This window comes from Leuresthes tenuis, unplaced genomic scaffold, assembly GCF_036924035.1.
Source record: "Leuresthes tenuis unplaced genomic scaffold, fLeuTen1.0.hap1 SCAF_14, whole genome shotgun sequence".
In the NCBI taxonomy this organism is placed as follows: domain Eukaryota; kingdom Metazoa; phylum Chordata; class Actinopteri; order Atheriniformes; family Atherinopsidae; genus Leuresthes; species Leuresthes tenuis.
Genome location: NW_027325368.1, coordinates 16484974 through 16501574, shown reverse-complemented (window position 1 = coordinate 16501574; position 16601 = coordinate 16484974). Strand labels below are relative to the sequence as shown.

The window sequence follows — 16601 nt, the reverse complement described above, 5'->3', positions numbered from 1 at the left end:
GACTGTAAATATTTTTATAAAACTACAAAGAATATTTTTTACATTTACGGTCAAATGTAAATATTTTTACATGTCCCTTCAGCAACTCCCTTATAGTTTAAAGATCTCTGGGATAATTCTTTTAAGAGAATTGCACGAACAGTAAAGGAAAGTAACCAAAATCCTAATAAACATCTCTGGAAATACTTCTGATCAGACATATCTTACAATGTCTCTTAGTTTTTAGGGTTTGCTCTTCAGTTTTCTCAATCTCCATCTTTATGGTGAAATACCATGATTTTGATTTTCTTAAATAAATCTTATTATCTATTTAATTCAACCAAATTTATAAAAATTTGTAATGAAACACACAGAAATAATTTCCTTAAATACTGCTATCATAACAAAAGACAGTGTTGCGTTGCATCCATCGAGGTGTGAAATCAAGTTAGAACAAGTCCACAATAGTTCTAATTCATACTAGTTATAACAGTAAATGTTTATTTTCGCAGTAAACGAAAATAAATGTCTGTTATATTCTTTTAAGCCTGAGAAGTTGCTTCTCTTTACTCTTTATCACACAATAGAACACACTTATAAAGGCAATCTTACAGGTGTATTCCTGAGTTTACATGATATTCTTATTCCAGTCATCTCACAAATTAATATTAGACAGGAAGTCCTCCTTGTCTTCATTTTGTGCAGTGATGAGGCTGGAAGGTGGGGACTTGCTTTCCTCCAGCAGCTTTTGTTCCAGAGCGGCATCTTCTGGGCTGAGCTCCTCTCCTTTGGTCATTTCATACATGAAATATTCAAAGCCGTCCCCATAGCTGTGATGTTTGATTGACCAGTTGTACTGGGCGCGAGCGTAGAGGCGCTTCCTGAAGAAGGGCTGGGCAAAAGTAATGGAGACAAAGCGACCCCCGGGTTTTAAGCAGCGGCTAATCTGTGAGAACAGCAACACAAAACAAGGAGAAGACATTTGCATAATCAACGTTGCCAGGAAATCAGACAGCATCACAATTCACATCATCTTTTTTTCCTCTGCCACCTTAAGAGGCAGTCAATGACTTATATGACAGTGCTGTGTCTTAACCAGCATCATTTCTATGGTTGATAACTGGATATACAAACCTGATAACTACCTTTAGATATTTTCAAAAGAATAATTTCGGACAAAAATGTATTTACTTATTTTTTTTCATCTAAGAGGTAGAGCTATGGGTAAATATGCAGACGTGTGGACGGGCACGTTCGTTCATGCACATCTCTTTCTTATTTGGCTTAGCTTCCCTTGCACAATTTGTTGACTTGTTGCTTTTCTTTTTATAACAAGGTCTTAGGCCTTAATTTCCTTTCACCGATCATGACTTGTTCATAATAATAATTGGAAAAAGCCAGATTATGATCATTTAAAGCAGCTATGGATTTTACAGCTGCCCAATTCTCGAAAAATTAAAACCACTGGTGCCCGCAAGGCTGTGAGAAAAAAGAAAGAGTAGTTCTCCAAGTAGCTCAGTTGGCATCATTCCCATTATCTAATGACGCAACAAAAAGAATGAAGGTCACAGAGACAAAGTGTGCAGAATTTAATGAAAACCTTCCAACTGTTTAGACATGATTCATCCGCTGCTGTTGGATATCATGATTGGGGCATGTGTTACAGCCAATGGAAGGAGAGCATGTCAATTTTGATTGGATACAATAAAATATCAGAAAACAAACATCATACTGTTTGTATTAAGCTGAGGATCCAAAGATGATGAGTTCTGCAGCAGAATAGTGATCCTTATCACATCTTAAAATCCACAATTCCTTCTGGAGTTGCAATCTGAAGGTTTTTTGCATGGCTCTAACAGTTGCCCCATCTGAACATCATAGGAAACCAATAGATAGACCGAAAATAGCACTGTGTTTGTACAAGCTAGGTTTTTTACAGGAAGACACAAAACCTGAAAGATTCTAGGTTGCAACAAAAAGTGTTAATGAGCAGTGATACTTGCCAAAGATGGAGGGAGGGTAACAAGTATGCATGCCTTGATGAGAAATTCTACTGATTAGCCAGTGTGTCTGAGGTATGACATATCTGGTATATTTTTTTGACCAATTCATTAATGTAAATTAATTGCAATACTTCCAAATACAGTACATTGAGCAGTGTGTTTATGTTATAGTCATTTGCTATTAGTTTTGAATTATTAGTCACTATACTGATAATGACATGTTGTGCTCTAATTTTGAGAGCAGAAACACTATCCTGAAGTCAGAGTCCAGGGTCTGTGCAGACAAAGGACAGCCTCAGAGCGAGCGGAAATATAATACGGCATCTAAGCAAACCAACAACAGGGACGTTAGCTTCACATTCTCTAAACCTTTTTTGGTTCATCTTTAATTTGTTCAATTTTTCGTAGTAACAGATATTCTGAACAGGCTGAAAACAAGCTCTCAGATTAGTGTCATTTCTTTGGATGTGGAGCTGGATTTATCCTTTCAACGGCTGCAAAGATGTATCTTGGATATATTCTTGTAAATGGTTCACAGTATGTAGCTTTTCGTTTTAGTCCGCTGCACCTGTTAAATTTTTAATCTAAAGGGGTTGAATCAGCCAATCAGACAGCTTGATATGCAAATGTCCAAATTTACAGTCACCTGTGACACCCTTCTCAGGGTTTATTAAGACACTAAAATGTATCTTAGGGAAAACCTAACTCCAGGCTGAGAGTATAATCTCTCAGCACTCTGACACCTCAGAGGTAACGTCTTATCATTACACATGGCAGGTTCTTTGAAAATAAGACCCGAGCCATGATAAGATGCCGTTTATCTATAGTAAGGTTATTGGAGAAACAATCCTCCAAACAAAATGGAAATTTGAGTCTTACACCTACATGTTACTTGATATAAATCAAACCAAATTTGAAAATTGCCACTTCTACATATCTGTCAAACCACAAATCACTTTCAACAATAAACTCTCCAAGCAGGGACATGCATTAAATCATGGTCACCCAGGGGAGACACTTCAGACACTGATCATTTCAGTTCAGTGCTGCTGCTCAGTTGTGCAGTCTGATAATGCAGTGTGACAGCAAGAAAACTATTAGAGTCCCTTCAGACAAATAATTGTTACTTGGATTCCCTCACTGGTGCATTCATAGAGAACAGCTTCTTGGGAGGACTGCAGAACTCAATAAAATAAGAGTACAGTATACACACTTTAAAAATTCCCACACAATCACACAGAGTATGAAAACCAACACAGATTTAGTCAGACTTTGGCAGTGAGTTTCACCAGAGACAGAAGTGTGTGTGGGAGTGAGGGGACAGAATATGCAGAACAGTGACTGGAGTGAAACAAAGATTTTGTACTTCATAAACTGTTTTTGACACAAGGACTCAGGAAGTTGTCTGGAGTGGCGCTTTCATACTTGTACTAAAGAACAGGAGCTCATCCAAGTGAGATGCTTTCCGACACCTCAGAACTTTCCGGAGTGGCTGCTGCACCAGAGGCAGGGCATGATGTAGAAAGTCTGCAGAGGAAAGTGAAGCAATAGCAAAACGCATAGGTGATGTAAAGAAAACTTCAGAGCTATAGAGATTATTGGAAAATAGCTGGGTCAGTTACATTATGTCAACAAAAGGAACGACAGAGATAGTTCTTAAAGCTGTGGGACATAAACATGTAGTGAGAGGCTACAGCATGGTCTCTGTGGGTGGCTTCATGCCAGGGCTAACATGTAACTGTCGTAAAAGCAGGGATGGTAAGGTCCAGGACAGAGTGGCTGTGCTCTGCAAAGTAAGCTGTGGCAGAGTAGAGAAGTCCCCCCCCCAACCCTTTTGAGAGAAGAGTCGCTCTGAGTTGAGCACATGTATCCTGCTCTTCTCACATGATTTATATCCACCAGCAAGAAGCCCGAGTATGAATTATTCACCCCGTGCAGCGACATGGAGGAGAAGCGACGGGATGGGTGGAGGTGGTCTTGGATACGGAATAAATTAATTAATACAATGCTCAGAACCGGGGAGGTGAAAGATCCAGTTGAGAGGGTGAGGAGGTAGGGGGGCTGAAATGAACAATCTCTTTATCCTTCACAATACTTTCATGATTATCTCTAGACTGGGCAAAAAAAATGCATATTTTATCATATTCAAAGATACTGAACCTGCCCAGGGGTAACTTGAAGGTTACTGATTGCACTGTAATGACTGCAAAAGTATGCAAAACTGGAATTTCAAGGAAACAGCGCATGTTCTACAAACAAGCAGAATCTCTGTCAAATTTGTGAGACTTGGGGATCTGGAAGAAATAAAGGTTGAGAAAGTCTTGAGTCAAGCTTTGTTCAAACAATGAAAGCAGAAGCAACTTAGAAATATTTATTCAAGATGTGTGTGTGGATTCAGTTCTCCATTGTGACTGTTTGATTTATCTGTTTTTGTGGGAATAGCAGGCTTGTACAGTGTGATGAATAGGGCTAAATACTCACTGGAAATCAATGCATCAGTCGCAGGCTTGTGCAGAACAATCGTTTGAAGAGATCCATTTCATCTGAATCAGGTGTGTGGAAGCAGAGAAACATCTAAAACCTGCAGGACAGTGGCCCTTGAGGACCAACTTTGGACATCCCTGGCTTACAGTATCTGATTTCATGCTATCACAGTCATAAACATCTGTCATTCTAGCAACCAGAACCAACTTGCTTCTCCACTTTGACTGTCTTAGTGTCTCCTAAAACTTGCTAAAGTCTTCAGGATTGGTTGACGCTGGTTCCCTTCAGAGAGTCTTCGTAGAACATTTGAGCAGCTTGACTTTGCCTTTCTGAGGCAAAGGGCGATGCTCTGCAGAATCAAAGCAGAAATCCCCAACGATGGTAAAAAAAACAAAAAAAAAACAAAACAAAAAACAACACCATATGAACACGTTAAAAAAGTGGAAAAGTATATTTTTAGTGGAGGGGGACTTTAAAGAGTGTCAAACTTTTTCACATGCAGCCTTCATGCCAAACATACATTTGCGTTTCAATAAAAAATAAGAAACTGAGCAAAAAAACTGAGTTTCCTCCAAATTTGATGTGCCAGATAACTTCCTAGTAAAGCCAAAATACAGTTCACATGTTTCCCTCAGAGGTTGAAATGAATCAGCAAATCACAATGGGAGCTAAAATGCAACATCCTGACTTCACCACTTTAGCAATTATTCATGAAAATGACGTGTGTGTGTGTGTGTGCACGCTCTGTTCCTCTGCAGTGTAATTTCAGAGGCTTATGTCACAGGTGAGTGGAGGACTGAGGTCATTGGAACTTGAGATGAGACTCAGCTAAGGTTAAAAAAATCAGCTATAACCACTGTAGCAGAGAAGCAATTGGAAGCAGAAAAATGTTGTGTGATGTCTAAGGCCCTTTAACTGCAAAGGTGGCATTTTGGCAAATGCCCCATTTCACTGTGTGTTTGCCGGATACATTACTATCAGCATACATTACCAAACACAGAAATCTTCCTTAGGGAGTGCAGGAGGGTGCATCTTGTTAGCGGAGTCAGTTTTCTACACATTTTGTATGTTTAGCCCATGCACTATAACCGAATGTATGTAAATCACAGGTGAGAGGTCATATTCAAGGAGAAGCATCTATGCTATGTATTTATAAATGACACACACTTGGGTTAATAACATAGGGTTGAAAGTTAATGAGAATTTAAATCAAAGAACTAAAGAAGCATCAAGATTTACAGCCTAAACAGCATCCATAGACACACAAATCCTGGTTTAAATCCAGCCCCTGTCAATCAGACATTTGTAAAATTACCTAATGTGGGTCATGGGCTTAGAGGACGAGGGAAACCACTGTTAACTCTCTCTCTTTCACCTACACACACACACACACAGTATCATGGTCTGGCCTGAATTATTCAGCATGGTGGCGGAAGCTTGTGTCTAAGTGACCTGACTTTGTCTTTAGTGTCTCTGCAGCTTTCTTATAGACTAACATGAAGCTAACTATCACTGTTAGGGGTTGTTTTCCTCAATCAAACAGCTTCCCAAAAAATTTGGTTTAACATAATATAACATTCCTGAAACATACATTTATTTTTCAAATTGCAGCACCAAAGAGGTTATTCTCCCATGCTGAATAAAAACTCTCATTGAGGCTTTAAGTCGTGACGGGTAAATTACTGAATGTAATTGCTGTACTCTCAGGTTTTCTCTCACATCCATCTCTTGCATATAATTCTACTTGAAAAAAAGTCAAGATGGCGACAGCCAAATATTAAACGTCAGGCTTCGAGCACTTGGACCACAAATCCATGGGGGAAGCCATAGTGGTTATGTACATCTCTTATATGCAGTCTATGATCAGAGCACAACATAAACTAAATGAATTGACACCAACTATAATACTGATAATAATGGTTCCCAATGCATTTCCTGATGTTCTTTGTGTGGCGCCATCATCAGGTTCAAAATTGCCAAAACTTGGTTTACAAGTGAAGTTTTTACCCTGAAAACCTTTGTGTGTGTGTGTGTGTGTGTTTAATGTTAATCAGTATAATGCTAAAATGCTAAACAACAGTCATGTAAATAGTAAATCCCTTTATCATACTAGCATGTCAGTGCTGGCATGGTGATCTTGTTAAATTTACTGACAATCCAAATAGGTCCTGCAGTTGCATTATTCCATTGAAATATTGCCAATCCAAAAAATCTGGTCGTATTTATACAAAAATAAAAGAAGTGTTTTTTGTGTGTTCACACACCTGAACTAGTTTGTAAAACGCGGCCGTACTGTGCAAGAATCTTAAAACCACCACTCACTCGTTCATATACTGCCAGGAAAACAGAAGATACAGTCGGTGCGCAATTTGTTGAAACGTATGCAAGGAGACATGAAAATACAGAGTATGAGGCAAAAGTGCAGCTTGTAAAAATCTGGAATCATTACTTTTAGTCTTCAGCACAGCCTGAACCCTCTTAGACAAGCTTTCTGCTCATTTGTTCAGGCTTCTTGAATGACAATCAAAAGCTCTTCTTTGGCTGTTGGCTTTCTTTTGAAGATGATCCCACACAGCTTCAGTAATGTCGAGGTGCAAGTACATCACTTTCAGATACTGTTCATTTGGCTGTAGATAGTTTTTTAGGCTTGCCAGTTCCTCTTTTGACCTCCACTTGTCCACTTTAAGGACATACTGCATGTCATGTTGACGTGGCAATTTTTGAGCTTTGGGAATCACTTTGCTGATGTGAAAATACTACTTTTTCAAACTGTTATCTTTGTCATTTTATGCAGACACAACTAAAGAAATGGGAAGAAATTATTGCTTATTATTTTTGCTACAGGCTGGTAAGAAAGTGCCTGAAGTTAGAAATAAAATGTTTTATTTGCAAAGTTGTCTCGACACAACACTAGTCCATCCCTTGAGTTAAATACCCTTTCATGTTTGAATGGTTCATAAGTTACTGTTTAATGGCTTCACAAACAAAATGACACAATCCTCTGAAAATAGTCCGGTATGAGGAATGAAATGAAAAAAGTGGTCTATATCTGTCTGGCTCCCAAGAAACAAATGATACAGAAATGCAGGGTGGCTGAAGACTTTTCCACATTACTGTGTGCTTTGGTAGAAATAGCTGAACTTGTCTAAACCTTTGAAATATTAACTTTGTATATGTCAGTCCAAGTCCCTCCCTGACCTTTCCACATTAACCAGAGAAAAGATAAGGTGTTGGTCCAAGGAGAATGACATTTCATCTACTCAGTAGTCTCCCTTTTTCCAGATGAACATCTTTATTTTCTCCTATTCATTGCTTTGACTTTCTGTCCTCAGTGAACCACAATATTACGGCTCATCCTTTGTTATCTCCATTTTCTCTTCTTTGAGCTCAGGTTTGCCCGAAGATACTGTACACGAGATAACAGACTATCTTTGGTGGTCAGATGAGGACAGAGAGGCGGGTTGTCAGCACCGTGCTGTTTCACTCAGCCAGACCCCCAGGTTTCGTAATCTGGGTTCATCCGAGAACGCAAAGGTAAGTGAGTGGCTACTGAACACAGAGTCATCCTCTCCAGTTCTTGTGCTCTAGCAACACTCTCTCAACATTACAACATTTTCATATAGTTGAAATAAAAATAAAGACAATAACAACCGGGTCTGAATTTGAAATTAATTCTTGATAGTCTACAAGAAACAGAAAAAACACGATTCGATATCAAGGACAGAGACACCTGAGACGTGCTGTGAAAGGTTTCCTGATGTTATGTAGTTACAACGGCAAGAAGCTGCAAGGAAGAAAACGTAAAACAGATCTATTCCTTCATTTGATTCTTTTATTTGTTTAAAAGAATCCCCATTAGCTGTCTACATCGTAATACAATTTTACACCCGTAACTCAAACCCCTAATCCACCCATGTGACTGTCTGTTTCTCCACTGCTGTTTCTCTGTATTATGAGCAGCTACATTTAATGTAGGTGGGTCTGAGTGAACTACTTTGTGACAAATAAGACCACCTACTAAACATATAATGGAAGCATGAGAGAAATCAGATACACAGCTAAAAGTGGTGACATTAAGGCAAGTGATTACCTCGGTCCAGACCTTTGAAACATTCCCTCCACTGAGTTGACTGATGAATAGAAGACTTATTTCAATTTGATCTTAAGCCAGAAACTAAAACTGGTTCGCCCGTAATGATTTCTTTTGAGACATTGTCAAATCTACAGTAAGTACACCTCTACAAGTATGTTTTAATGTTTCAGTCTGACCAAGAAAAAAAACAGACAGTAACCCCCACAGTGATTAACTTATGCTTAACTCAACTTAACTTTAACTGTAATACTTTCTCTCGTAGTGAGGTTTTAGGTACCTCTGAGTGTGTGGTGTCAGGAGTAAATTCAAGCGATTTGTCACAATCACAATCCTCTGGAAGCCTGACTACCTCACAACACCCAAACAAACCGGCAACTGAACGTTTTCCAACAGCATTTTGCAGCTTCAAAGCGTGCTATTGCAGAGTAAAAAATTTTAACCGTGGAATAAAGAAGTACAAGCAGACCTCTCACAGCTGGAACCCTGATCACATTGTTAGTGATATTGCTGAACTAAGAATAATGTTGGAGTCATGTTTTTGACAAAGAAGAACACGTGGAATTAGAAGAAAATCAGCATTTCTACTGTGTCAAAATTTGACACTTTTTAAACATATGTCCATCTCAAAAGGCTTTGGTTGGTTTGTGGGAAAAAAAAAGAAATAGTCTGCTCCAAATTGATGATGGAAGCAGGAGTGTGGAGGAGGATTAGTGAGGGGCAAGCAGAGGTGGTGCTTTGTGTGAGTGCACACCCACTTCACCGTGGGTGAAGCGGAGCCGATCAGTGGGAAGAGACAACAACAGAGTGCTATCTCTGGACAGCAGACCTGTACGGACCATAGCTCCTCCGTCTCCTTTGGATACTCTACACCTACACACAAAACAGAACGACACGCATTCACAGCAGCAAATTTGTGCCGCTCTTAATTGTTCACGAGCAGACCATACTTGAAGCGGGGCAAGAAAAAAAAAAAAGTGGGAGAAGGTGCACTTTTTTAAATCTAGGTCATATGTTCATATCATGTTTAATAAATGCTCTGAGCTTGTTTACTAGTATCATGAAGCTCTGCAGATCCCCTTCATTGCAGCCTCCCCCCCGCCTAAAGGAATGTGCATCGGAAATCAACCACCTCTCTTTCTTTCCATTTCACCTCACCAGTAGCCTGCAGCCAAACATGTGGCTGGCGAAAACGTGTAAGCGTCTCGAGGAGATGAGGAAACGAAGAGGGAGAGGGTCTAAACAAAGCAAATCTGCTCTTCTGCCCCCCCCTCCAGGGGTGCAACAGACTGCTTTGTTTCCCTCATCCCTTCATCCCAATTTTATCCGTCTCTTTCTCTTCTTCCTTCTCCAAGCCTCTGCCTCTCAGAGCCAAATGTATAAATGCTATAGGACACCATCTGCCCTAAAGGAGCTTCATTTTGCACAATGCCAAGTATAAATTTACCTAAGTGAGTGGGCTGCTGCACGATTAAAGTATTTTCCTCATAAATAGGTTTGAAATGAAAAACTAAAGTTCTAAAACAAGTCTCAAGAAACCTCATGCACAAAACAGAAAGGGTAAACAGCACAACTATTTTTCTTTATCTATACGGGCCCATATACCCACTGGAAGACTTGGAGCAGTACTAAAAAAAACATGCAAAACGTGAGAGTGCTGGATTCCCACTTCTTGCCTCCTCCTTTTGCCCACCCAAATTTCCTCTCCTCACCCCATCTCCTCCTCCCACTGACTACATGGATGAATTATACATCAGAAAGGGGGGCAAAACGGCTTGCTTGTGCCGGGGTGCATCTGCACTGATGCTTAACACAGATTCATGATTCTGATTTCTCAGCTTAACGCCCTCCTTTAAGAGCAGGTCGTGTGGGCTTGTGGAGGCTCAGGCGACTGTTAGAAGACAACAGCATCCAGCTTTTTAAATAAACACATCTCTTCTTCTCAACTCTGCTTTGCAGTGGAGATAAAGGATTCACGGTTGTCTCAGTAACATACAGTAGTATGTGGGTCACACCATTTCTTTGAGAGCTGAGGCTGTTTCAGTGGGCTGACAAGCATAATGGGTAGACATCTTTCTCAGCAGCCTTATTAGCGGTGGTGCCTTGGGTTAATATGCAAGAGTTCAAGAAAGACAAATAATCACTGTTTTTTGACAGTAAATGTTGCTCTGAACTGGGTCACTGCTAATGCTCTGCTTCTTCAAAAAGAAGAAAGCTCTTGCGAGGTTGTCTCGCTTTAAAAACGACGGAAACTCTCGTCTTCAGGCTGCTTTTGCATGATAGATTCATGTTGAGAGGCGCAGTGTTAGTGTTGGCGTGTGCTGTGAGCTTGAGGACCCGTGTCTAAGTGATCGACATCTTCACATTCAACCGCCACATTCTCCACTCGTAGCAATCTGGCACACAAAACTAAAAATAAAACTTTTTTTCTTCATCAAAAAATAACAGACTCTTGCTTTTATCTCTTCTTTCTCCTTTATCTCTCCCACTCCCCCATGCCGCCTCCTCACCCTTTCTGCTTTCCTTTCTCCACTGGGGACCAGACAGAGGTTTGCTTTAATTACTGAACTACATTTCACACCGGTGGAGAAAGACAGAGGCACACTTCAGACACCCACACCCGCCCACTGTCATGCTCCCAGCTCTGCCTTTCATGCATATATTCCTTTGTGTGAGTGTATGGAGATGTGCGTATGTTTAATTTTGTAAAGTCTCCTTTATAAATGCCTCCTCCATGGCTTTACAGCAGCAGACCGCTGTGGTCAAATATGCTAAATATATTAAGCAATGTTTGCGATTTTTGGCACTGAAAAAATTATGCAGACTTTGTGAAAAACTTTGAGATGGACGGGATGGAAAGGAGTGAGCAAATGTGTAATTAATAAACTCATCTGCTTTTAAGGATACTTTAGAAAAAAAACAAACAGAAGAATAAGAGCTGCAGGGAAACTAGAGCAAAATGTGAGCGGCTGGTACAGTGACACTGAGAGGAGGGAGGGTGTTTCCTTAGTTTTCTAACTTACTCCTTTTTGTACCCTGTGCGTCTCTCTTTTTTTTTAGCAGTCTCTCAAACTTCCTTTTCTTTTTTAAAGCCTGTAATGCACAATCATACATATCAAACTCATGCTTAAGAGTAGTTTTGCATGAAAATTTGTTCGCAAGTCTTATGGAATTTTCTGTATCTCTGCTTAGATTTTGAACTAAAACATTATCAGATGGCCGTTAACTCATTTGAGAAAAATGTTTAAATTATAAATATCTGAATGGCAAAAAAACAGGGGGATGAGAGTCAGATCTGAGTTGTTGTCCTGGTTTTAGCAGAACAGAGATTCATCACAGCACATTTGTGGAAGTTTATCACGGTAAGAAAAATTTGCCATAAAGGTGCTAAAATACCCAGCTCTCGTTAGCTCTTGTATCTTGCACAGCGGCTAGTGCTATATCGCTTTGTATCATTTACCACTTGTTTTGGGGCATAAGCTGCCAGACAGCAATACAAAAGTCAATCTCATAGTGACACATTCTGTGGATGCACCGAGAGCCAAAGCAACTACATCAGTAAAGTGTGTTTCTGTCCTTTTTAATGGGAGCCAGCGATGAAGAGCTTGGCAGCAGCTGGAGGAGGAGAGAGACACAGAAGGAGAGGCAGAGCAGGAGGTGAAAATGGGCCAGTGTGTCTGGCTGCTGAAGGGGTCTCCAGCGGGATAGAAAGGGGGACAGGACAGCCCGATGGAGGTTCCCACAGCACACTAACACAGTCCACTCCATTCAATGGGCCACTAGCACAGTAACTAAAAACTGGAAATGGCATTACAATTGGGCACTTGTACCGTCTTCATCACTCTAATACATCCCATTTAACTCTGAAGCAGGAATACAACAATTACCAGTGAGGTGTTTGATGCCATGAACTTGAGACTACATGACTTTCTCTTCCTCAGGCATAAAAGGAAGGTTGACCAATTTCTTCTGCTCTCAAATCTAAACCAACCACTTAGTCCTCATCCGAGGACTCCCCTTACTTTTAAAATTGAAGAATATTGTTGGAAAACACCTTAAATAAAGCACAGACTGCCTTGCAGAGTTTGTTTACTTTTTAAACATCTTAGCACTTTGGCCAGAGGCAATGAGACTAAACATACATTTTTATTACAAGCTGAAGCACGAAGCTGCGGGTAGAGGAAATGCTGCTTTGTACCAGGAGCCACTGTTGCTAACAACCAGATGGGACATGCTGAAAAACATGTCTTCAGTCTTTATCAATCATATCACCATTTTCATCCTGCATTATTGCCCTTGGAGTGCAGCCAAGCAGCACCTTTCCTCCTTTACAGTTTTGGCCATCCAAACTCAATCTGCTTCCACTTCACCGGAAGTATTTGTGACAAAGAAATAAGGAGTGTGCCACAGAGTGTGATTTATTTATCTTGGATACTTTTACGGGTTGTTTTTAACGTGTGAGTATGGTTGTATACAAGCCACTGCAAGCTCTGCAATGAAAGGAAGAAAAGGTTCACTGCAAGCTAACAAGCCTGTTGAGTTAAAATAGTGCTTTTAAGAAACATCAAAGTAAGCTGGCAATTCATCATGGTGGCTACAGGACACTGGTGCACCTACTCCATCATTCACTGGTTCGTGTGCTGCACTTGTTTCTTTTTAAGCTCCATAGAGCAGAAAAGAAATCCTCAAGAAAAAACAAAACAGCAAAGAACTGCTTCCAGTGGCAATTTGTGCACCAAATACACGGTGTACGGGACGCAGAGCGTTGATTACCTGCTGCTGTGTGGCTGTGCAGAGCATGAGATACAGGGAACTTCTGTTCAGCTCAGGACTGCTGCAGACGCAGGCAGGCAGGCCAGTTTCCATAACAACGTAGGGAAAAGAAACAGAAAAACCCAAACAATTTCAGCAAATTTATTCTTGAGGTTTGGATGCGAGAGAGCCAGGCATTTTTTTTTAGCTATTTAATAAACAGATAAAGCTTACCAGTGCAGCCCAAGTTGAGTTTTATACAACAATTTGATTAAAAAAGCTACAATTCTACGATATTGCACTTGTCACATCAGTCGTGTTGAACAATATTTGCTTATAATTCTTTCATTTAGAAATCATTGAAGATCAGCTGTTTGAGATGCTGTGTGCCAGTGAATTATGACTGACCGTCCAGTTAATCCATTGTTTTTTTTAATCTGATCTCAACTGCCAAACTGGGCTCCATATCAAGGTGCTTTTTGACTGATCAACAATAATATCACTGAGCGCATCTTAACTCCGGATCTCTGTTCTTTTAAGTCAGAAACATTGCATTCAAAGGGTCACTGAAATCTGGCTAATTGGCAGAGGCACGTTACCAAAGATTCTCAATACCCAAAACACTACAAACTCATCAATTTCACTGATTTAGTAAGAGGTGGAGGAATAATAGGAGACGACAATAATTGAGTGCTCCGGTGGCGCCGGAGAGAGTAGCCCAGACTCGAGGCATTTGATGTCATCACAGCACAAAACGCTGTGTTCATTGTCATTATGGAACAATAGCTGTTGATTATATATGGTTATTTAAAGCTTTTACTTTAGATTTTTCTGCTTTAGATGTCCCAGTTTTTTCTCTGCAAGATCACATTGGGTGCAATAAAAAATGCCCAGAAAAAACCCCCAAAAAACACTTTTATTTAGTCCTTTATTTTGTAGGACTTTTTAGATGAAACAGTCATTGGAGCCTTTACAAAGAACCTTTTGAAGAACTTAGCTCTTGGAGGCATGAATGAAGAAGTGTCCCAGAAAGTCCTGTGTGCCAAATCCTCTTAAAACGTCAGATATTTTTCCTCAGATGATCTGCTATCAAAAACACAAAACCAAAGGGCCTGCATGTGGCTGTGCGTCAAACACCAAAGAATTTTCCATGAAACAATAAACACGATCATATCAGTTTCTCATATTTACTCACGGTTACTTCTGAACCCCTACATCTCAGGCACATATCCAGACTCAAATCAGAGCTGAATTCTGGCAGTTTAATGTAGTATCCTTATTTTCATCTCAAACCAAATATGCTGAGGCTCAGAGCCTGAAGAGCAAAAAAAAAATAAGACACAGATACTGGTCATGAGAGTATCTGAGTATGTATTCTGGATGTACATAGAAATCAGGATGAGAGAAACTGACACATTAGCTTTTATATTATATATTTTATATTACATTAGGCCTGAATTGATTTCGGCGACACTGATATATTTTAAGCATCTCTTTGGGCCTCAATTACTTAAGCTCCAAAAATCTTTGTTAACCATGTTACATCTCAGGGCTGGAAGCTGAGAGAAGCAACTGATATCAAAATTTGTAAACTTTGGGATTTTTTGTTTGTTAGCATGTAGTCTGTCTGGATTAACAAGATCATGATAAGACAGTGACCAACACAAAATCTGCTAAACTAATTTGTTTCCAGTGTTACTCAGTGCTTTATGGCAAACACAGTATCTGCACTTTGACCTCGGAGGGACCTTTTCCTGGCAGTTGACTATATCTTCCCGAAAAGGATATTTATAGCAATGACAAATAAACTACATGAGAATAACAATGATTATCTCAAAGAACAACTGTCAGAAAGTATGGCCCCTTTTAAAGCTTTCAGGCTTGAAAAAAGTGTGTAAATATTGTGAGACATACATAACAGAAAGTTATGTCCGACTATAGTCTCTGTTTATGCATAAAGATAAGGTGTCTTCAAATGTCCCCTGTTATGGGTAATACTGCAATTATCTCACAGTTCTCTCTGGGTCAACAATAAGACAGAACTCTTTTTCTTTTTTTTGACCCAGCAGCTTTTCACACCAAACCAGGCTGAGACTCATTAAGTGCTAAATCATAAAACTGTTCTCTAACGAAGCCTCTACTGTCTCATTATAGAGTAAGAAAATCAGACAAGTGCTGGAGCCTTCACAGACAGGCAGTCATAGCTGCAGAGGGTAACAAGTGAAGGGTTGGAGCTCAGTGTAGTGTGACTGTACTATATGTGGTGGTGGTGGGACTGAAAACTCATTAGGGAGTGATGACCACAGAGAGCGAGATGCAGAAAATGAAGGTTTGAAACGCAGATTACAAAGAGGAAGAGAGATTTGTGTGTGCGTATTGTTCGCATACAGTACATCTCCTCGTCAAATGGGGTGCAAATGCTTTTTGACGCTAAAACTAAAGTGAGGATGCAATCAAAATAATTGTACTTTTGCATACTACTTTATGCGTGCGGGAACCTGCCTCTGTCAGGGTGGGGGGGGTTATATACAGTAAATATGACCATAATCCCCAGACACAGCCATTTTGTTTTGTTTAATTAGCTTTCTGCCCTGGACTACATGGGCATGACCAACATCTCTCCAAATCCATTCTTTCTGTGAGGATAAATCAGTTTATTAGTATACAGTTCAGACAATAGACCCCCCCCAACATTTATGACTTCGATTGTACACTTGTCCAACTGACTGTATAGTCTAGTTCCATAGAAACGTTGGTATATGTGATATGACAGGCTGAAGACACCAACAAAACCGATGCCATGCTAACTGAATCAATCAAATGGAGCAGCTTAATAGTATTCATAATGCAAATTTACAAAGCAGTTAAAAGCTACTCTCTGTCAACAGCGCTGTTATAGTGAGATGTGCTGTGCCTGGTATCTGGCCAATGAGGGTGGCTATGAATAGAGTCTGTGGTGAGCCAAACATTTCCTGAAGGATGGATCCTCCAAAAGATAGTTGGCTTCATTCTGACATCTGATGGCTGTGCTGGCAATGCTGAGCCACAGCTTTGTGTGCAGCTTCAGTGGAAACATATCCTTTGGTCTAAGTTAAGATACCTGGCATTTAATGCTGTATCTCGCCAAGAACGGTAGCTGAATACATGCATTATCGCTGCGGAAGGCCCACGGTGACAGAATGACAATACGTTACAGTTCACAGGTGTTTTCTACTTCCACCTGGTTGGTCTGGACTCCCACAGTGAACAGAGTAGCAGTCGCTGTACAAGCTGATGTTGAGGTGACTGAAGTG

At 40.1% G+C, this 16601-nt stretch overlaps 1 protein-coding gene across 3 annotated transcripts in view; it reads right to left on the bottom strand.

Moving 5' to 3' along the window:
• ece2a (endothelin converting enzyme 2a) overlaps positions 1 to 16601 on the bottom strand; it is an 81324-nt gene continuing 64723 nt past the window's right edge. For 2 of the 3 annotated variants that reach the window (XM_072364220.1, XM_072364221.1), the window contains exon 5: positions 1 to 925. In XM_072364220.1, the coding sequence (XP_072220321.1) occupies positions 635 to 925 (291 nt within the window). In that variant the 3' untranslated portion in view covers positions 1 to 634. The remainder of the gene's footprint in view (positions 926 to 16601) is intronic. The other variant, XM_072364219.1, reaches the window with a different exon arrangement.